The following is a 22,097-nucleotide window of genomic DNA, read 5'->3' as shown; positions in this document are numbered from 1 at the left end:
AAATGTGTGTTTAATTTAGCATACATTTTTCATTCCACGCAGGAAAAGGTATTTTCGCTGCGACGTACGTGCAGGTTCTATGTTAAAGAGAATGTACGTGCTCACACCTGGCTCACTTCTTGCGGACGCTGCACTGGCACCTGCGAGAGAGAGTAAAACATCTTTATTAATAATATTTGAATGGCGAGAGCAGTGTGGGAGGAACCCTCAGTCCAGGGTCCCTAAGATGATTCCGGCGATGTTTCGAGCCCGTTGTATCACAGCTCGGAGGACCTCGGGAGGTCCGTCGCGGAGGGCATCGTCCCACAGCTCTTTGTTGCGTAGGGGGTAAAGGAGAGTTGGCAAGGGAGGAAAGAGGTTTGCAGTGCACTCAATCGTGACGTGGAAGATTGTGGGCGAGCTGCCACAGCCAGGGCAACGATCTGCATAACAGTGTGGGTAGAATTTATTGAGAGAGACAAGATTTGGAAAAGTTGCGGTTTGTAACTGGCGTAATGCCACTGCTTCCTCCCGCGAGGACGGCGGTGGTGCGGCGTGGGTGCGACGAATGCGTGTATAATGACGGAGTATGTCTTTGTAACGGAGCAAGGGATCCCCGAACTCTGAACTAGTCGCCTCACCACGCCGAGTCGCCCGGAGGGAAATTTCTCGGGCTACCGTATGTGCGCGTTCGTTAACCGGCAGCGAGGTATGACCAGGGGTCCAGAGTAAGTGGATGCGGGAAGGTGTGGTTGGTGTATTTTGCGGGATCTGTTTGAGAATTTGGTGCGCCGCTCTCGGGATGCCATGTCCTGATAGGAACGCCCGGCATGCCTGTTGCGAGTCCGTCAATATATACACTTCCTCAGGAACACGGATGGCGTATCGAATTGCAAGAGCAACACCGAGAATTTCTCCGTAAGCGGCATTTGTTCCGCGCACTGTAGCAGAGTCTCTCAGGGATTCGGTGCCATCCGAAACTACCGAGGTATAGCCCTCTGAAAGTTGCTCTCTCAAAACTATACGCAGGCTGCGCTTCCAGCGATCGCTATAGGCTAACCGTAGGGTGTACAAAGGAGGTGTTGCGGTGCGCCATCAGCTCCTATGCCATAGGTGGTGCTCCCTCTTAATAATTGACCTACCCGCACACTTCAGTGCACCTACGACGAAAGCAAGAGATCCTCGTACGGCGCCCAAGCACATAGTTGGTCGCAGCGGAAGTTCGGTGGCACGCAAAGCAGGCTGCTTTCACACGGCGCTCATACACGCGCCGCCTTCTCGCGAAGAACTTCGTCGAGGCTCACCCGTTGCGCCTGCGGAGTGAAGCATGGCACACTAATGCAGGAGACCGAGTCTTGCTTGCTGGTGTGCTCCCGTACCGCGTCGGTCGCTTGCAGATGATGATGATGATGATGATGATGATGATGATGATGATGATGGTATGATGATGATGATGATGATGATGATGAAGCCTCAAGTAATGGCACAAACACACTGTGGGGGCTAGGCCGCGAATCGGGTGGTAATATAGTTCAATAAATGAGATAAAATAAATTGGTTAATAAACAAATAACACAAAAAAAGGAAAATAAATAGATAATCCAATATGCGAAATAAACTGTGAATACATGAGATACGGTATTGATCAATACTATAGTGAGCTTTGCGTTGATAGGAATATTAAAAAGAAAACATGCAAGAAAGAAAAAAAGGATATACTTAAACTTGAGTAAGTTAAATTATGAATAATAATAGTAAGATTTAAACTGTGAATTTGTGCTTTTACTTTTTGAATTTTCTAAACTGAAGTAGAATTAAATCAATTGTTGAAACTAAGAACCCTTAACAAGACGTTCTTTTTGTGCCACATAGAAAATTATAAATGGCTAGGCAAACGTTCCTGTGGCTATATCCCAAAACTGTTGCTCCAGGGGAGAGTATAACAGTACTGCTTAAAGGTAATCCTAAATTTTGAAGTGGAATTTCTAGACTTAGTTTTTGGTGAGTAGAAAACCACCGACATGATAATAAAGAATGATCTATAGATTCCGGTTCATTGCAGAGGTAGCATAGAGGGGATACCGCCAGACAACATCTGTGCAGGTAAAAATTAAGTGTTGGAATACGGCAACGTAGCCTAGTAAATGAAACTTCGTATTTCCGGTTAGGACACCATTGCCGGTTCCAAGAATAATTTAGGTGCAAAAAATATGTAGATTTTGCTAATGACAGAGCTTTTTTGTTCTCGCACAAAGAAAATTGCCTATATCTGGCTGCAGTAATGTGCGCAGTTGCCGGCAGCACAGATAGCACTGGACCTGTTAAAGAAGCTCGTGCTAAGGAATCGGATATTTCATTAATATGAATGTCTCGGTGGCCAGGGGCCCATAATATATGCACTAAACTTAAGTGAAGCGGAGCTAATGAATAAAACGTGTTCAATGTTGTCGACTTTCTAGACGCAGTAAGTGCGCTGCATACAGATAGAGAATCTGTGACGATAATAACTCTTGTAATATGAAGGGGTAATTTCCGCAAGGCAAGAACTATTGCCAGAAGTTCGGCATGAAAAACTGATGTGTAATCTGGTAGGCGAAGTGAAAAAGACCAATCGAGGGATGGTGAATAGATACCCACGCCTGCCTTCCCTTCAAACGAAGAAGCATCAGTCGCTATTACGTTTATCTTGAAACGGGCCAAATAATCTTGTAAACGGTCATTCAAATATGTTCTGGGCAGAAATTTCGCATTGTGTGGAAGAATGTCTGCAAAATCAATTTTCAGCGACCCCGGAGACCTATGAAGCGGAATTATTTCTCTAAGGCGAACACTTAAAGGTGCTAATTGTGCTTGCACAAATACAACTTGTGGGCTATGGAACCGTGACCACGTGGTCTCAAAAAATGGACTTGGTTCACTAATAAATGCATATTGTCCACGTCGTAGCGAAGAATCGTAAGCTCTTAAGTAGGTTTGAACAGTAAGCATGCGGAATCGTGTGTGAAGAGTAGGTAGGCGCGCTTCCTGGTATAATACATTATTAGCAACGAATTTAGGAAGACCTAAACATAGTCGAAGAGCTTCTCTTTATAACAGGACAAGGGGTCTTAATTTATATTTTGCACTTCCGGAGAACAAAACACAACCAAATTCTAGAATCGGTCTTACATACATACGATAAATCATAATTAATGTGTCACTTCGCATACCAGAACGTCGTCTACTGATTCTACGTAGTAAACCTTTGGCTCGTGTCGCCTTCGTTCCAATATTTTCGATGTGAGAACGCCAGTTAAGTTTTCCGTCATATATGATACCTAAGTATTTAGGCGACTCTACCTGAGGAATGGTTCTCTGTTCATATACTGATGATAACTGTAACGGCCCGGAAAGCGGGAAAACAAGGACTGCACTTATGTTTACGTTTAGTGACAGATGCAGATTGTGAAGCCACGTCTGTAGAGTACAGAGGTACGTTTGCAAAGACAGGTGAAGGGAATTGATGTCTTTAGCTGTCGCGAAAAATGCAATGTCATCTGCATAGACATACAGATTCACATCCTGGTGCAGTGGTACTGAACTCGTCAACAGGTTAAATAGTATAGGAGACAGAACAGCCCCCTGGGGCACCCCTCTTGTCTGATCGAACATTCTTGAAGAAAAACCGTTTTGAAAACAATGAAATTTTCTGTTTCTTAGAAATTCAAAGAAACCATGCTATTATATGTCTCGGAAAATTGTAGGACTGCAATCTGTCCAGCAGTAGAGAGTACTCAACGCTGTCAAAAGCTTTTGCTATGTCAAGTGTCACTAAAGCGCTAACTTCTTTTCTATGCTGAGCAAGTTGGATGCGGCTTTCCAAATCTACATGCGCACACCAAATGGAGAGACCGGGCCGGAAACCTATTTTACTTGGGCTCAGTAACCAATTTTCAGATATATGATCCATCATACGATCATATGAAACTCTTTCAGTTAGTTTTACCATATTTGATGTAAGAGAGATAGGCCTAATGTTGTCAAGGTTGTAGCCAGCTCCTTGTTTTTTAAGCAGCGGAATAATTTTGGCTGTCCTCCATTCTGGTGGAATCCAAGCATTTTTTAGAGAATAATTAACTGTGTTCAGAATGTCATCAGAAGACATTTCAAACAACATTTTTAGCATGGCATTGGAAATGCCGTCAGGACCTGGAGCTGAGGCAGGCAGAGATCTAAGGACATTAGAGAGCTCTGACACTGTGACTTCCACAAAGTCATCGGCGATGGGAGGCCTTAGTGGCCCATTCGGCAAACGTGATGTTAAGCGTTGCGCTAAACACTTTCCTATGAATTCGAAAGAAGCCGATAACTCGCATGGTGAAAGTATTATCGATTCAGTATTTGCTGGTGTTGGTATGAATTTTCTGTATCGTATGAATCTGAACAGAGCTTCTTTGTTGCTGGGCTCAGAGAGGAATTCATTATGTTTTTTGTCATACTCATGTTTGGCATTCGATACTGTTCTCTTGAACGCAGCAGCTGCGAATTTATAATCACTCCAGTTACTCGGACACTGATTGTAAAGTAATTTCTTCCACGCGGCTTTTCGCCTTCTATAATCCCGCGTGCAATCCGAATTCCACCAAGGATATTATTCTCCTTGGTGATGATTGATGATGATCAATGATGATGATGATGACGACGACGACGACGACGATGATGATGATGATGATGATGATGATGGTGGTGGTGGTGGTGGTGGTGGTGGTGGTGGTGGTGGTGATGATGATGATGAGACTCGTGGCTCATACCCACTGTGGGGCAATGGTCAAGACTCGGGTGCATAATTGGTGAATATAAAGATCACATTTCATTTGCTGATTCTTGAAAACCGATTAATTTAATGTGATAGATGAAGCAAAATGAATGAACTAGCCTGAGTGGAAGTGTACCAGAAACAATAGTGATAAAGGAAGCCGATATATCTTGGCTGAATATATATCCAGACAACCGACACGTGGCTCCAGATGGTGCAACTGATCCAGAGGGAAGCGCGAGAAATGAGCCAGGCCAGAATACGCGCCTCACACATCAGGCGCATTGGTGTTCTTTCTTTGTGTACTTCGCCGCCGTCGACATGCGGCGGCCGCATCACGTGATGCACGCGGCAAATCACGTGATTTCATCCAGCGAGTACGTGCTTAGCAGCGCAACGCCACCAAGCCGCCATGGTGGATATGGGGCATTAGGAAAAAAACGTACGCATTACTCAAAACAACAGCAACTTTGGGAGAAAACTTATTCGAAAATAAAGAACGAAAATTTTTGTCGAGGGAATCCCCCTGAGACAAAATTTCTCCATGACTGAGCAAGCGTCCCTACGACGGTGGTGTAATGGACAATGCTCCCAAAGAGAGAATGTCCGGAGCGGAAAAAAATTGAGCCAAGTCGACTAAATCATGCTTCTGTAACTCTTTTTTTTTCTTTCAAGATGTAAGACGGCGAAGTTCAAGAAATAAAAATTTTCGATCGCCTCATCCTTTCCGCATATCAATGATGATGATGATGATAATGATGATCCTATAATGTAATACCTTATACCCTTGGGGGACTGGCCAAAAATTGGGCACCTGAACTTTCAAGTTGTCACGGATTCGTCTTTTTGCGGACAGAAGTAGCGCGGGCTTAAACGCACTTAGCCTAGTTCGATGACGTAGATGTACGCCCTCAGGAGGCAGTGGCGAATACCCATTCTAGGAAACTGGTCAAGATCCGGGTAGCTCAAAATAAACTAAGAAATTTACTTATTTAATTTAGTTGAACGTTACCCCCAGTGCCATTCTAAGCATTATTGCCGGGGAAAAAGCATTATTAAACGATGGTGAAAACACCATCGAAATGAGGTGTTAAGAATGGCCATACGGGGTGGCAACGTGCCAGCTTTCAGCCCGCTGCACGTGTTCCAAGCCCACCAGTCGGGGCGCCCTTCCGAGAGCTGCGGTCGGCAGGCAGCCACGTGGCGCGCGATCAACTCCGGAAATTGGTACTTGGCCGAGCCACCCGGGACAAAGCAGTTCTACGAAGCCCTCTGACGTCGGCACTGAAAGCTGGGCGGTACCGAGAACTGCGGATGACCGGCAGCCACGTGGCGCGCGATCAACTCAGGAAATTGGTACTTGGCCGCACCACCCGAGACGGAGCACAGTTCTACGAAGCCCTCGGTCGTCGACTCCGGAGCCTTTGTGTGTATGGGTTCGCACCTGTGTGTTTGCGTGTGTGTGGGCGTAAACGATAGTGCGGGGCGGCGGCAAGTTTACAATGCTTGGACGAACCTTCCCGACCATTCGTGCTCCGTCCACGACCGAACGATGACGTCGAACTATGACGTCAAGCGGAGAGCTTATAAGCAGCGTTTGCCGGCTGCTAGGGTGTGCTCGTGTCGTGATCGTTGTGGGGAGCTGAGTGCTCTGTCATGCTAGAAATGAACTAGTGAGCTGTGTGCTCGTAAACTGTTTGCTGTATGTTAGTTTTGCGGGCTCCATATGGGAGTCGCGCTAGTCTGCCAATGTATGTCCTGCTTTAAATGTAAATCCTGCAATTAAAGCCTGCTCGCCCAGTCCTGTCGTCCCAAGTCCATCCCTACGACTACGACCGCTCCAAATCCCTACAGAGGCCGCCGCAGCGGGGACTTGCTTACGCGACCTAGTGCTTAGCAGTGCAAGGTCAAAGCCACAAAGCTCCACGGCGGGTCAAACCACATCAAACATAAAAAAAGGAGTCCTGGAAGGCACCCAAGAATAGCAAACTACTAGTAACATTTATACGTAACCCGAGAAGATGATGGGTGCTCAAAGGCACATTTTCGTAATTCAAGAAATCGCCGACAATAAATTAAAATGTTCGATTAGCTCTGACAAGAACAAACAAACAATTATACAAGCAAAAAAATTGTGAAGGCAAGTCAACTGCGCAAATAAAAACTTGAGCATGGCATACGACGGCGTAACTCAGTGATAGCTACTTCAAATAATTGCGTTTGGCATAGTTTACTTTTTTCAGGAAGTTAATGGGTGCTCAAAATCTAGGGAGCTTGTTATAGACGGGACAGAACTTTTGTTTTTTCAGTATCATAATTGTCTCAGAAATTCAGCCTTCACGATCGAAGCTGATGAAGGGGAAATTTGAATAACTGTACCCTCTAATGGAGCTTTCGCCAATGCTTATGCCATTTCGATAAGGAGTAAGTCAGCACTTTATAACCAGCATAAAAGAAGATTAAGCTACACTACTTGTATGGCTCACTGGCAGCACCCTATATACAGGGTGATCCTTTCTAAGTTTTACGTAATTTTTAAACATAGCCCGTTGCAGATAACCTAATTCTAGTCCTTGAGTTTGGCTATTCAGAGAGGCAGACATCATTATTAGCACGATAAATCGAAATACATATTCAACTAATTTACAAATATTTACTAGTTAACTTCTGAATTAATTACTTTACTGCAAGTATTACAATTTATGAATTCTAGCCGATAAGCTTACAAGACGTAACCATGTGAAATGAATTCCCAGAATGACACCTTCGAATAATCCAGCACAAGGACAAGAACTACGCTACCTGACACAGGCGATTTTTAAAAATTCCGCAAAACTTGAAAATGATCGCCCCCGTACAATACAAGAAATCCAGAGCATTGCCACGCACCACGATCGCGCCCCAACTACGGAATGCAAACGTTGCGCTCCAGGCTACCTCGGTTACTGAATCGTCTTATTGTTAATGAACTTGATATTGTCCTTTCTCCTCCTGATGTTCTTGCTTTTTCTCTTGTATGTGAGTGGTATGCTAATATCCAAGGTTGGGCAGTACATTGAGGTGTTATACTTTCTTCCCTTTATTTTCTTTTTTAAGCATCTTGCTTTGCCTTTGCACACCTGTGATGTTTATGCATGGTATGTTGTAGTGCTTGAATTGTAAGCAACTAGAAAAACTGTGTTACCACTGTGCTGCTCATGTTGTTTTAGGGGTATTTGGGGTTTTTCAAGCTGCCACGGGCAGCTGTTTTTACCACTTTCCACCCGCAATAATCTATGTTTGTTTTTGAGGAAACAAAGCATACATACATACTCAGACGATTGATCAATGACTCAATGATCATGATCATGACTGATCAATGGGAGCGCGTCGGTCAACGGTGTGTCGCAAAGCAGAAATTTGCCTCGGTGCAAAGTAAACAACCTCCTGCGAATCACTTCTCTCTAGTCGGCACCAGTCAACGAATCATTGGTCCCATGAACACCTCGCAAATTCAACATGTCGAAGAATTATTTTTTTCCAATACGGCATTCGCACTCTGACCAACTAATGACGGCATGGGTCATCACCCAACATAGGTAGTAGTGGTAGACGTAGTATGAACCCTGGTCGCTGTATAGTGCTTCACTAAATAGCATGTGATTTCATGTCGAGAATGTCGCCGGCCTTTTCAGGCACAAACATGAAACTGCGTACGTCACCGCTAATTTCAGATGTAGATGCGCAGTCATTATATTGCGGGGAATAAGGCCGAAAAATTAGGAAAGGTATCCATTTTGCTGAAGACTCAGCACAGGTCATGTCAAGGGCATGTTACCGGAATCATCGCCTTCGTACTGTTCTCGTTGAGAAAGCATTAATTCCATCGCCAGGCGTTCCAATACCCTGTATCATTTATTAAGGGCGCCGTCTTGGTAACCACGGGATGACTGACGCGCGCTCTCTCTCCCATCCACCAACGTCAAATTTCAGGTCACTCGACCGCTCTTACATACGATGCAACTGTGATTTATCCACTTTATTGTTCATGCGATTAGCGTCTTTGTGAACTTCACCCAGTTTGCGTTGTTTGTATCTAACCTATCTGACGCCAACTTGGTTCACGGAGTATGTGCCTCTCTTCAGTGAACATCTCTGATGGCAGCTTGGGTGACTAGGTATGTGCCATTTAAAATTTTTCCATTGCTGAGCGGAATCGAATTCATGTTATATATATATATATATATATATATATATATATATATATATATATATATATATATATATATATATATATGTGTGTGTGTGTGTGTGTGTGTGTGTTCCAATAATCTTGTCCGAACATGTACTCAAGCACGCGTCACGCGCAAACTTTGCGGCGGCGCCTCTAGATGGCGCCGCGTGTTCAGAGGAAAGCGCGAGAGAGGAGTCCGGCTGCAGTACACTCCTCAGCATGACGCGTTTCGGCGGCCGCAATAACGTGTTTCACTACAGTGCTTCGATGCTAATCACATTGACGTCGACAGTCATCCTAAAATAGCTTCTGCCGAAACTTTCCTTTTATAAAATTTAACCTTACGACTCAACAGCGCAGCTGAGTTGTCTCCTTTATTTTTCAGCCTAATTTTAAACCGTTGCTGCTACTTCTGGCCCTCACGCTGAACGCTGGCTTCACTACATTAAGACGGTACATGAGGAGAAGCCCGCTTCCGTTTTATTTCCCCTTCGTTTTTGCAGGGATGGGAACGTGCAACCATGAATTGTAACGAAGACCGTGGTAAGCATAATCGTTAAAGGCATTTTTATCTGGCCCGCTCTTTTGGCCAAAATACCTCTAGAAGTTAGCGCTTGTCCTTTTTATCGTTCCTGCGATATTATATACATTTGCTCTCTTGGAGCAATAAGCTCTAGAAAAGCGGAAGCGCCATCACAGCGAAGTCCTTTGTCTCTCACGAGACTGGGCACGAGTGAGACCACAAACGCACAGAATACTAGGAAGACGTTGTTGGTGTTTATTTTGCAGTTTGGCATTCGGGTGGTCGTGACGGGGCAGGCTCGTGGTGGTGGTGCTCGTCGGAGAATTTGCCGTAGGTTCGCTCGAAGGCCTTCTCGGATAGCAGGAGGGCGTAGAGCGACGGCAGCGGCACCTGGCGTGTGGCCAGCCACTGCAGGCGCCGGCGCAACCGACTTGCGCTCGAGCTCAGCACGCGCGGGTACTGGCACACCTGCTCGGCGGTGTAGCCGTTCGTGAACAGAAGGTCGAGCACCTGCGCAAACGAATTTCAACCCACGCTATGTCGAAGGGACTTCGTAAACGCGCTGCGTATGTACTACAGTTTCGTTAACTAACTTGCGCGTCTTGGAACTGGCCACTGGAGCCAGGATCACACAAGGCCCGCAAATGCCCTGCACCTGAATGGTCAACAATGCGAGCAAAGCCAAAAGGCCTTGCCTTAATCTTTGTTGCGATAGCAATGATATGGACACTCCAGGCGCATTACTGCCGTCGGCGTCGCCGTAACGTTCCGTATAAAGTCCAAGGGAGATAAAATCGCCACCGCGCGCCGCATGCTGTATGTGCGAGTGAAAGGGTGCGAGGGGAAGCCGGCGGAGTTTCTGCGGTCATCGAGTGAGATGTGTTCATGTTTGCGTGTGCGCGCGAGACACCATGTTTGTTAATTTAGTCAGTATGTCTATGTTTACAAGTTTACACGGTCGATAAAACTGCTACCTTTATTCCGTATAGCTGTCCACTAATTTGCTACGGCAATCGATGCTTCACCTTTCGGGCGAAACTGAGCCTTTTTAGACACATCGTTAGACTTTGTTAAGCTCAGTTTGATGTATACACTTAACGGTGACTGGGGAACGCAGACCTTACTTTTTAGTGCCAATAGCTTTCTTTGGCTCTTTAGGCCGTTTCCATAGTAGGTACGACGGTGGTCGTTGACCGGACTTGGGCGAGGGAAGGCGAGGAAACGCGGGCAACACCACCTCGGGCAACCAAGTTCCGAAGAGGGGCCGGGTGGAGGACTGGGAGGGCCGTCACGCGTGCGCTCTCGCTCAACGAAGTTGCAGGTAGGGGCGGAACGAGCAGGGAGGGGGATACTGTCACTCTTCAGCTAGCTTGATGTGCAAAAAGAGAACAAGGTAAAAGCGGGAGCCAACGTTCCGACAAGTGCACTTGTCTTTTTCAAGGCGGCAAAAGACAAGTCCACTTGTCAAAACGTTGGCTTCCGCTTTCACCTTATTCTCGTCTTAGTCATCGTCTTGAATTTCAATCTCCCGCCTACGGCGTGTTTTCCTTCGCTAGCTTGCTCTTTCGTAGCGGGCAGGCGAGGGAAAGGGCACGTGCTCTCGGGCAAGCGAGTTGCCGGGAGTAGAAAAAGCCGGAGGGAGGATGAGGTGCGGCTGTCGCTCGCTCGTTCATTGCGGGAGGAGGAAAGGCGACGAAAGAATTGGCGCATGCTTTCGAGCAAACGAGTTGAGGCAAGGAGCCGGAGGGAAGAGGGGATTCAGGGACCCTAAAGAGGGGGGGGGGGGGGGCGGATTGTCGCGCCCTCACTCGGCCGTTCGGGCTATTCGCTTGCTTACTTTGACCATCATCATCGGGTTTCTGTCGTAATGTTCATTCAAAGTTTGCCCGGCTGCATAAAATGGATGAAGTATATATGTGCAATCTACCACAAAAGCTTATGGATCGCAGGACCTGAAAAAAAGCTGAATATCTTCGTACCTATACGGAATGCAGTCTAGTACTCGGAAATTAGGAAATTTGCAGGCGCAAGTCGGAATCAGCTAGCGCGAGAAAGGGTTATTGGAGATCGCTGGAGAGGCCTTCGTCCTGCATTGGCCTTAAAGATAGGATGATGATGATAATGATTATTCGTATCTCCAGCCTGCACTATACAGTAAATGCAAATAACATAGTGCTGCACGGATCAAGTGATTACGGTCTAAAACTGTTTGGAAATAAATTTTCTCACATCCGAGGGTCCGATATATATTGCGGTTGAATGTACACATATAACTCGTTCTGCTCAATAGACCATACCTCCTTGAGCTTAGGTGGTCGTATGCTGAGCAGGCGTGGGTGGCGGCGCACCAGATCCTCCAGGCACGTGCGGTGCAGCCTTTCGGCGAGGTACTCGGGCGTGTCCGGGTGTGCGCCTAACACCCTCCTGGAGGCTCGCCAAATCTGCACGTGGCGCTGGAGAACGTGCTCGGGGCAGCGCAGCAGCCACGTGCGCACTGGAATGCCCAGCGCACGGCACTGCTTTGCTCGCTTTGCCATCAGAGACTCGCTATGCCGGAACACCCACGGGTCCTGCCGCCAGAAATGGTACACAACAAGTGTTCATTCAGCTCAGAGGCAGTGACTTCTGCCCAGCCGCAGAGTGGCTAAAGTTATAAACAGGCCTTTACCAGGCCGCCATAACACATATTTGATAGTACGACTTCACCTTCATTGACGGCGCAGCAGTACTGTGCATGGCAGGAAATCAGGTAGCATTCAATAACTAGAATGTAAATGTGAAACTACGACCGTTGGGTGATGGACAAGTTTGCAAGGATAGCGAAGCAGTTCTTGCACGACGCAGAGTTGGAAACTTTTATTTAACTTTCTTTTATTCCTGGTGCTTTGCGCCAAATACTCGCGAATAAAAAGAAAAGAATGCGAGACAGTGCCAAAGAAAAAAAGCTTTCGCTATACTCTAGGGCATGCGTCAGTGCATGCTCAATTTTGTCAGCGGCCGAGCGCGGCACGGTATCTAATACCGTGCCGCTTGTAAATAAAGAAAAGGTCGACCAAGTGTCGACGTTGAATACAAGGTCGACGTACATGGTGGTTGATGTAAATCGATGATTAAATGATTATGTGGCCACGATACGATTTCACTAATTTGGGCTAGACGGGTCTCGCGAGCTTCAGTCCTGTTCTTGTCGTGGCTGATGCGTGCTTTGGCGAGACGAGCTGGCCTGTCGAGTGCGCGCAGCCTCGGCGCGCTTAACTCGGCGGCATGTTGCCGTTACGAATCCTTCACACACTATGAGTTGCTGCTACAGTGGCTAGAATATATTGACTGTTGTGCGTGCTCCGCCGATGATGTCTGGAGGCAGCACAAGTGGCAAAGTTGGAAGGATGATGATGGTGATGTTTACTAGCATCTCTTTGAAACGGGACGGGGACAAATAGTCGCCTAGCCTGCTTGATTTAATCAGGTTTTACTACATGTATCACTACCTAACTCACTGCCTATCTGATCTCACTCTTAAGTTTCGTATTGAAAGCCTACATCATGTGTAATGTGCATGCGTAATCGTACAGCCTACTGTACCATTACACATGCTTGCAATGACTCTGGTTCTATCAATATCTTCCCTGCTTTTTTTTTTTTTCAATTAATACTCTAATCGTCTCATGCTTATCTCGACTGTTGAACAGTTAGCTTTCCCATATTCTTTGAATCCCAATGCTTCTGGAAGGTGGACATTCCCTACGGGTCTCACTGGGTGAATACCTTGGCATGCCATTACGATGTGCCCAAGCCACTTCCGAGCGTTCCTTGCAGCACGCACATGCCTCATGCTGTGGCGCATATTTGCTCCGGTATGTTTTCTGTCCTCAGGCAGCCAGCTCAGGCCTCAAACAGCAAGGCACTTCCGTTTGCATTATCATAGACTTTCCCTCCTGACTTTTTCCCTGTCGCATTTGTAGACCTCCATGTTTTTATTAGTTTTTTTTTTCATCATTTACATTCAATTTACCGTCTCTGTTTCTCTCACTTTCTTATTTACGAATCCTGGTTGTCTATTCACACCTTCAATTACCCTATAGTTGGCTGCCAACTTTCTTGCCCTCTCCCTTCACTCCGTGTCCACCCTTTTGAAGTACAGATATTTGTGCACTCTAGCCGGCCATTTCTTTTCATCCATGTCCATTAGTCTTTCTTCAAAACTAATCTTCCTCTGCCACAGCACACGGATGAATGTTATGAGCGTCCACTTTGGAACGGGGCGATGGGTTGCGCCACGAAGCTCTAGTTATCTTATTGCCTAATGTCCTACCTATGTTAAAAAAGGAAAAAAAAACAAGAAAAGGGATTAAAAAAAACACGATGAATTCCCATAAGCAAAGTTTCTGAACCGCTATTATGAACTTTGTTTTTGTACGGCTCTATTGTTTGTCGTTTCCCTACTTCCACAATTAACATGGATGGATGGATGTTATGAGCGTCCCCTTTGGAACGGGGCTGTGGGTTGCGCCACCAAGCTCTTGCAATTATACTCCCTAATGTCCTACCTAGGTTAAACAATAAAAAAAGAAAAAAAAACACTATGAACTCCCACAACCACATTTTCTGATCCCCTATTGCGCACTGTGCTTTTCTACGTCTCCGTTTTTTGTCGTTGTCCTACTTTTCTTCCACCAATCCTCCAATCGCCTCTTACTAATCCGTATTGCGGACATGTTTACTTTTCCACTGCTCTCGCTGAACCCAAGGGCTTCAAGGAGGCCAGTGGTGCCTAAATCGACCGCTGGGTAGACGTCTTCACATTCTAATAAAACATGCTCCATAGTTTCTGTAGCTTTACCGCAGCAAGCACATGCTTCTTCTTCCTTCTTATATCTCGCTTTATAGGTGCGTGTTCTAAGGCATCCTGATCTCGCTTCGAAAAGTAATGAGCTTCCCTTTGAGTTACCATAAATGGTTTCTTTTCTGATTTCGTTTTTTCCTCTTAAGTGGTTACTCATGGCAGTAGTGACGTTCACGACAGCAGCGCCTCTGGTGGCTGTGCACCGGAAAAGTTTTACGCTCCCCATGGCCTCCGAGATTGCGCGCGCTGACACGTTTTGCTCCAGCCGTCCCACTCGTACGGAAAGAGCGTAAGTTCAAAGGTGGCCATGGCCAAATCCTTTTCCACACCACGGTGCTCGCAACCGAGGGCTTTTCAAGCGTCGAGGAGGACTTGGGCCGCTCCGGTATTGTTGCTGCGACTTGGACGAGGCGAGAAAAAATGTATCTTGCACCGCTAAATAAAAACTAAATTTAAATAGAACACATAAATTTAAATACACGAGCGTTTCGCACTCCACCCGATCGGAATGTGGCCGTCACTACCGGTAACATATCACGCGAGATCAGAGGGCACAATAGAAAGATATTTGCTCATACTCACTAACCATTACTTTTTTACGCTACACACTCACTCATACTCATCTACGCAGCTCAGTGCTTAAAGTCAGGGAGGGTCCGCCCCCACCCCTTCCATTCTTCAGGGAGGGGCTCAGCCCCCCTCTTGGTAGATCATCTGTAGCACTGCGGCACCCATTCGACAAGCACTGGAAGTTATTTTATTACCAGTAGTGCCTTTTGCGGAGCAATTCAATACATACATACTCACATCCACTCACACTTGCCGACAGCCACTTACATTGATACTTACATTAACTAATTCTCGCTTTTGTTCATACTCACATTTATTCAAATTTATTGGCACTTATGCCCATTCATACTTACATCCACTCGCTCCATTTGTCTTTCATTGGCATTCTATCTCACACTTGTGAAATGTGCGTAGAGAATGTATGAAAAAGTGTATTCATGAGTGAGTATATGCCGACCTATGCCCACGAAATCATGCTCAGCAGCAGAGAACTTGATATCAGTGCAAAGCAAGAAAGTCGAATTTGATACTACCTTGAGCACAGCTTCTTTGGAAATGCCACACTCCCTGAGAATCCTCAGCTTGCGCTTCAATAGTTCACGATCGTGGCTCAGCAAACATGGTACCCGACTTATCAGGTCCAAACACTCCTGCTCGGACAGGGACAGCTCCTCGCACAGCAGGAGCATCCGGTCCCGTAGCGTAGTGCAGATGCCCCCTTTGTCAGAGACATAAGACAGCAGAGACTCAGAAGAGGAGAGCAATGCCAGCACAGCATCAGAGCTCAACTCTGTGATTTCCTCCTGCACCAATCAGATGGGGGAATGGAGGAAACACACTAGGATTATATTCAATTCTAATTTTCTACCTCTTCATGTCTGTCCAATATATCATCTGCCACATGGCACTACTATCTGTTAAACAACACCACACAGACATTTAAGGGGCCTTGTAATGCACCCGAGAAAGCTTCTCGGGTGCATTACAAGGCCCCAATTGGCCAGCACCAATAGCGTCACCACAATGCAGTGACTTCTTGCACTACAAGCAGAGAATGTGATGTAGAACTGCATCACTATGATCGTTGCTTTAAAATGTAACAGGCTATTGATGTTCACACAACATTGAGAGTACTGTGAAAAATGTATGACATCTGATTTCACAGCCAACTTAATTATTGCCTAATTACCATGACAGCCACATGGAAGCAGTTGTAATGATGGAAACGATGTCATCAACAGGACGAGCATATTGCATGCCAACTTCCACCAAGTAACATTTTTTTAACTATAGATACGATGCCATCAAAAGGCTGAACAGGATTGGAAACCATGGTGCCAACTTTCGCAATTTAACATTGATTCCCTGCTTCTATTGGACGCCACAGTTCTACATCATGCCCAAGTGAAATGCTGCATTCCAAACACCCAAAGGTTTAGCTGAGGGTAACCCTCACTTCGCTGTATTTTAATGTTTCTGCAACCGATAACTTGGATTTGTGTGCATGAATAATGATAATTCCTTTAACTCTTACATCTACTTACATACTGAGAACAGGTCTAGAGTAAAAATAGTCTACTTAAAACATCGTTACTGGGTCCCTTTACCTGTACATGTCTAGCGTATGCATCGATGAGCAGATGTTACTGTTAAATAATTTGCAATCAGCGATCCAGCAACGATGGCCTCACCGCACATCACTCAGCGGACAGACAAACCCAAGAGTCACAGTTCCAAGGGGAGGCAGCCTAGAACACAGTGTGTGTAACTTGAGCACACGTCGACTACCCTCTAACTACCTTTGTGTGTGTTTGCGGGAGTTTGCGCAGTAAATAGGACTTTGACCTCACGAGTGTGTGCTGGAGGGAGCGGGATCAGAGATGCTATGGAAATTGCAGAGCCAGAGCGTGCATTTTTCCCTCCGTGGCCTACCTTGCCAATAGTCTCTTAATTCTAAATAACGAAAGTTCCCCATGCAGTGACTACCGATTCAGTGATTAGTGAGCTACATTATCAACAGCTACCACCACAGCTATTACACACTTTTTCACTTTGTTGGGCACTCACACACACAAAAAAAGAAGGAAATGAAAAAGCAAAGGAAACAAGAGAAGTCTGAAGGTGGCAGTAGCCAAAGGGGTAGCATGCGCTCAACGAAACATTTAAACCAGTATGTGGTCTTGTTTATCAAATACGACGAATGAATGCGGTATACAATATCGGCAGACATGATAATGTACGAATGGTCAATCGCATGAACATGATAATTTCATTATTCTATATCTCAATGATGAGGTAAGAATCTTCCAACTCTAGAAAATAGTGAGTGACACTTCTAAAATCAAGAAGATCAATGCTTTGTGTTAGCTACGTTTAGACGAATACGGTGTAGATATACCCTGTCGCGCCTCTTAAGACCACAGGGCATACGAAACTCGCGTGTGTGAATAGGTCTGTACTGCTTTTCTGAATCAGTCCAGACCACACGCTGCGCGCACCATGCGAAACAACACCAGAGCTGACCCATCACTCCTAGAGAAAGGTATCGACAGTATCTCTGTAGTGTTCTGTGCTGAAGCAGCTACACAGTCAGCATTTACTACATTGCCCGCCACATAATTTTCTGCCTCAACTTGCGCATTCTCTGTTCTTGTTCGTTAATTTAGCTGTTTTCTTTTTTTTCTGTCCAGTGCATTTTTTTGTATATTGTGTCGGATGCGGTTGTTGAACTTATGTCCATGTATACTTATGTTTTGTTCTTGTTTTTCACTGCTGTAATAGCCTGCAAAGGCTGTCAGTATATATAAATGAATGAATGAACACTGAAGTGAGAAGGCAGCCACTGCAGAGCAAAGCTGTGCTGCATAACACATGATTCCGTGTGTAAGCAGTTGATCTTGTAAATGATCTGGTCATTGGCACATGGAGATTTCAGGGATGACAGGTCCGCACGTGAGATTGCATGCGCAACACGTCGGCTCAACTTCCAGCGATGGTCACCATTTCTAATGAAAAAATTATTTAGCCTGTGTTCGCCAATTCGCACATTTGCTATGTTGAACAAAGCAAATATTTCGCGATAGTTTAGGCCTTCTAAGGTGACATGTTTCAACACAAGTATCAAAATAGAAATACTAAAAACGAGTTATTTTATATTTTCACGATCACGATCGCTTAAGACCCACGTTCCCGATTTCCAGTGTTACAAGTGTGGCTGTCAATTTCGCTGTCTTTATAACAATGGCTAAGCGCACTTGCACGGTGTCAGCAGTGTGGTGTTCGCATAATTTTTCATTAAGTTTGTCCTTACGCTTCCCTGTTAAGAGATGTCCACGGGACTGATGAAACAATTGTAACTGAGCACACTGTCCTTGTAGCTGAGCACAGTTATCGGTAACACTGAACTTAGTGTCACACATTACTGCCCCCCCCTCCTCTGGCTTCTGGATTGGATTGGCGCGGCTCGCTACGCGCTTACGCGCGCTTTTCTGAGCGCAGATTGATGTGCGCCTGGTTTCTGCACTAGGCTTTTATACAGTCGCTTTTTCGAGCGCAGATTGGTGTGCGTCTGGTTTGTGCACTGCGCTTTTTTACGATCGCTTGTCGCTGCTTTCCTTTTCTCTGGCTTGATTCGGTGCGGCTTGGTGCAGGCGCACATACTTGGTGTGCGCCTGCTTTTTTTTTGCGCTGGTGCTGCGCCGCGGGCGTACCGTGTACGTAAGCGCGCCAGAAAACTGCGCCTTGTTTTCCATTACTTTGTCATGTGCCTTACCACTGAGTAGCACCGAGCCATAGAGTTTCTAAATAAACCCTAGAGGGAAATGTGGCGCTAGTGTCTACGGGGGTTCTCATGAGCGTTGCCTCAACCTACATGGGAATGATGGGAAGTACAGGCTTCGGATTGACTTCGGTCTTCAGACTAGTGACGTTTGCTTCTGGCGCAGTAAACAAAGCTATACTCAAATATTATCTCGTAAAATCTAATTCTATTTCTGCACTATGTTATATAATGTACAACACGCTACATAAACTTTGTATGACTTTGAGATGGAAGCACGGTTTACTATGGTTTGTCACCAGGACACACCAGGGTATGCATACTTGTGCGATTCTGTTCTCAATTTAACGCCAAAGAATAATTATTTGTTCATTTTTGCAACAGCAAAACAACCGTGCATGTGCTTATATAAAAATACTCATCAAGTATTTCTAGAAATAAAAATGTTGTATTGTGACAAAGCGTTGCGCCCTTGAGCGGAATGCTACAAGTGTCGTCTCCTACGACACCTGCTCGCTGCAAACGCGAGACTTTTCTCGCAGACGACAGGCACTTGCGAACTCTCTCGCTCTTTCGAAAGGTTGCGTCGGCTGTCACGATTGCTGAACGTCTTCAAGTACTTTTAAGCACATCTGCTGCAGTGCTAGCTAGGACGCTAGTGGCCTCCTACGAGTATGCTTCATCATATTTTATATTGGCGTACCGCTTCCGAAGCGTTACAGCGTGGCTTTGCGGGTACACATTGTGCGACACTAGACTAGAGCTAGGAAGCAGCTATCTTTCCTACCACAAGTAAGTTTGTGTTCTCAAAGTCCTAAAACACGCATTTCAATGAGCACATAAACGAGCACATAATGAAGCCCTCAATAAAATTTGATTGTCAAGCCACTAGAAGTACAACTGTATATATCTTGTATCAGTAGCGCCTTCTTTGTCCTATTCTGAAGTTTCATGAAGCACGTAACGCTACAGTGCCAACCTAACGCACTTAACAAACCAAGGTCCAAACGCTCAAAACATGTTCTTTCAACGTTTACGATGCCGCCGCTTTCTCGTCACGGCTTCGACGCCACACTGCGACACAAGCATCGTCCCAGTCGCTGGCCCAGCGCGCTATCACCACTCCGAGCAACATAACAAAGGCAGAGAGCTTTGCGTTGCACTCTCCCACTGCAGGTTATAGCAATTGCGCTTGGAGCGAAACCAAAACTGCCAAAAAAATTCTCGTAGTCTAGTTTGCCAGTCAATAGAATGCCAATCCGAAGCCTGTACTTCCCATCATTCCCATGATGGTTGAACGATCGCAGCGCCAGATTTGCCTCTAGGTATACTAATATGAAACTCTATGCACCGAGCGATCGCTTCTAAAAACGCAGAAATGAGTCTTTGCAGCGCGTGTGGCCATTAATTGACTCCCACCACAGCCATGTGAGGTGCGACTCCAGCAGCGGTGCAGTTACCCTGCAGCCGGCGGAGAGGAGGTGGCGCTTCAGTTTATTAACTTGCTAGTTTTTGCGCGTGAACGCCCGTGATAGCTCGTGAAGTCGTGCGGGACGAGCTGCTGGCGCGACACCCACTCGGTGGCCCCGAAGGATTGCGGAAATTGATGAATGCCTCCTTCGCGGCAAGCGAAAACACAATCGGGGCCGCCTGATGACGGGTGACAAGGTTCCGCCGAGCCGGCAAAATCACGGCGGCATTGCAGACCTTGGACCATCGGTATTCGGCATGACCTGCGTGACCACCGGGCAGTTCCGACTATTCAAGGTCGACAGACGAGACGCGGCGACGCTAGGCCCCATTATTGCAGCCAACGTTGAACCGGGGACCACCATCCACAGTGATGAATGGGCCGCATTCAACTGCATCCCGAACTTAGTGGATGCTAACGGAGTGAGCCTCAATCTGCAATGGGAAACTAAACCAGACAGCATGAAATTTGTGGACCCGATCACGGGCGTTCACACGCAAAAAATGGAAAGTTATTGGCATGCAGAAAGTGAAGCGCCACCTCCTCTCCGCCTGGAGTCGCACCTCACATGGCTGTGTTGGGTAGTCAATTAATGGCCACACGCGCTGCAAAGACTCATTTCTGCGTTTGTTAGAAGCGATCGCTCGGCGCTACCCAGTGTGAAGGTACATGACAAAGTAATGAAAAACAAAGCGCAGTGTTCTGACCCTTTGCTTTTGTATGAATGTTTCCCGGCATTGCTGCTCGCTTACGTACACGGTACGCCAGCGGCGCAGCGTTTTCTTACATATAAGCGCGAGCAGCGAGCGATGTGTTCGAAGACCAGCGCAAGAAAGCAGGCGCACACCAAATATGCGCGCCTGCACCTAGCCGCGCCGAATCAAACCAGAGAAAAGGAAAGCAGCGACAAGTGATCGTACAAGAGCCTAGTGCAAAAACCAGACGCACACCAATCTGCGCTCGGAAAAGTGATGGTGTAAATACCTAGTGCAGAAACCAGGCGCACATCAATCTGCGCTCGGAAAAGCGCGCGCAAGCACGTAGCAAGCCGCGCCAATCCAATCCAGAAGCCAAAGGAGAGGGGGGAAGTAATGTGTGACACTAAGTTCAGTGTTACCCAGTTATCACCCTCGTCCCAGCATGACTGTGTACAATACGTGTGCTTCCAGACATTCTCTGTGACCTGTTGTCAGCAATACAAAACCGGCAAGGAGCAGTTACAGCCCCTTGCCAGTAAACACATGGACGCAAAATCTAGCGCAAGCATGCCCCCACCTCTTGGCGAATAACGGCCAGGCGTCGCCGCAAAGTGTTGGCGGAGACCTTCAGGACAGCAGGGTGCTTCCTGAGCGCTTCGCGCTCCAAGCGCTCGCTCAGCAGCCAGCGGCATGTGTTTGCCAGCCGATCGTTTGGCACATTGAAGAGCACATCCTTGTGTTCGCGTTGCCAGGCACGGTAGTTGGGCTCGCTGTCAAAGCCCAGCAGTGAGCACAAATCGCAACGCTCGTCTTGCGCCGGCGCGTTAGTGTTTAGCGGCGCCAGCCGCAAGCGGTGAGTTGGCGAGCACGCTTCGTGCGCCCAGCACCGCTGTAAAGCACGGACTGTCACTGAGATCAGCAAGCGTTTTGCTGGGAACGACGCCGGGATATGATGCGAGCACCGGCGCCCCAGACCAAGCAAGCGAAACCAAACAACACCGCACGCCGCCATAAGCGCAGCTGGCACGTTGGTGTGGATTGGATTGGAATCCTGATATCTGCGTCTTAAATGCTAAGTAATTTCTAAGTTTAAAATTATGCGTCACATTTTTTTGCTTAAGCCAGAAAAAGTGTTGCATTGTCTTTTGCAACAAACATCTCGGAACTTTTAATGTGCAGTCACTGAGAGGCTATTGTATGATACTGTGCTGTGGCGTGACTGTAACG

The 22,097-nt window shown here is 46.5% G+C and overlaps 1 protein-coding gene across 1 annotated transcript; it reads right to left on the bottom strand.

Annotated features, from left to right (window-relative positions):
* Window positions 1-9,742: 9,742 nt before the first annotated feature.
* mTTF (mitochondrial transcription termination factor) lies at window positions 9,743-21,889 on the bottom strand. Its single transcript, XM_050174890.2, has 4 exons — window positions 21,448-21,889; window positions 15,457-15,726; window positions 11,808-12,080; window positions 9,743-10,020 (listed from the first exon to the last, which is right to left on the bottom strand). Exons 1-4 carry the CDS (start codon window positions 21,880-21,882, stop codon window positions 9,766-9,768), a joined length of 1,233 nt encoding a protein of 410 aa, XP_050030847.1. The 5' UTR covers window positions 21,883-21,889; the 3' UTR covers window positions 9,743-9,765.
* Window positions 21,890-22,097: the final 208 nt, after the last annotated feature.

This window comes from Dermacentor andersoni, chromosome 9, assembly GCF_023375885.2.
Source record: "Dermacentor andersoni chromosome 9, qqDerAnde1_hic_scaffold, whole genome shotgun sequence".
NCBI lineage: Eukaryota > Metazoa > Arthropoda > Arachnida > Ixodida > Ixodidae > Dermacentor > Dermacentor andersoni.
This window is presented reverse-complemented; position numbering and strand designations above follow the sequence as displayed.

Bases quoted from the DNA above. Each gene is read 5' to 3' on its own strand.
- mTTF (XM_050174890.2), bottom strand. From the start codon at position 21,882: ATGGCGGCGTGCGGTGTTGTTTGGTTTCGCTTGCTTGGTCTGGGGCGC. The intron at 15,727-21,447 runs GTGGGGGCATGC...TGATTGGTGCAG, and splicing joins TGGCCGTTATTCGCCAAGAG to GAGGAAATCACAGAGTTGAG. The intron at 10,021-11,807 runs GTATGGTCTATT...TCGTTTGCGCAG, and splicing joins GACCACCTAAGCTCAAGGAG to GTGCTCGACCTTCTGTTCAC.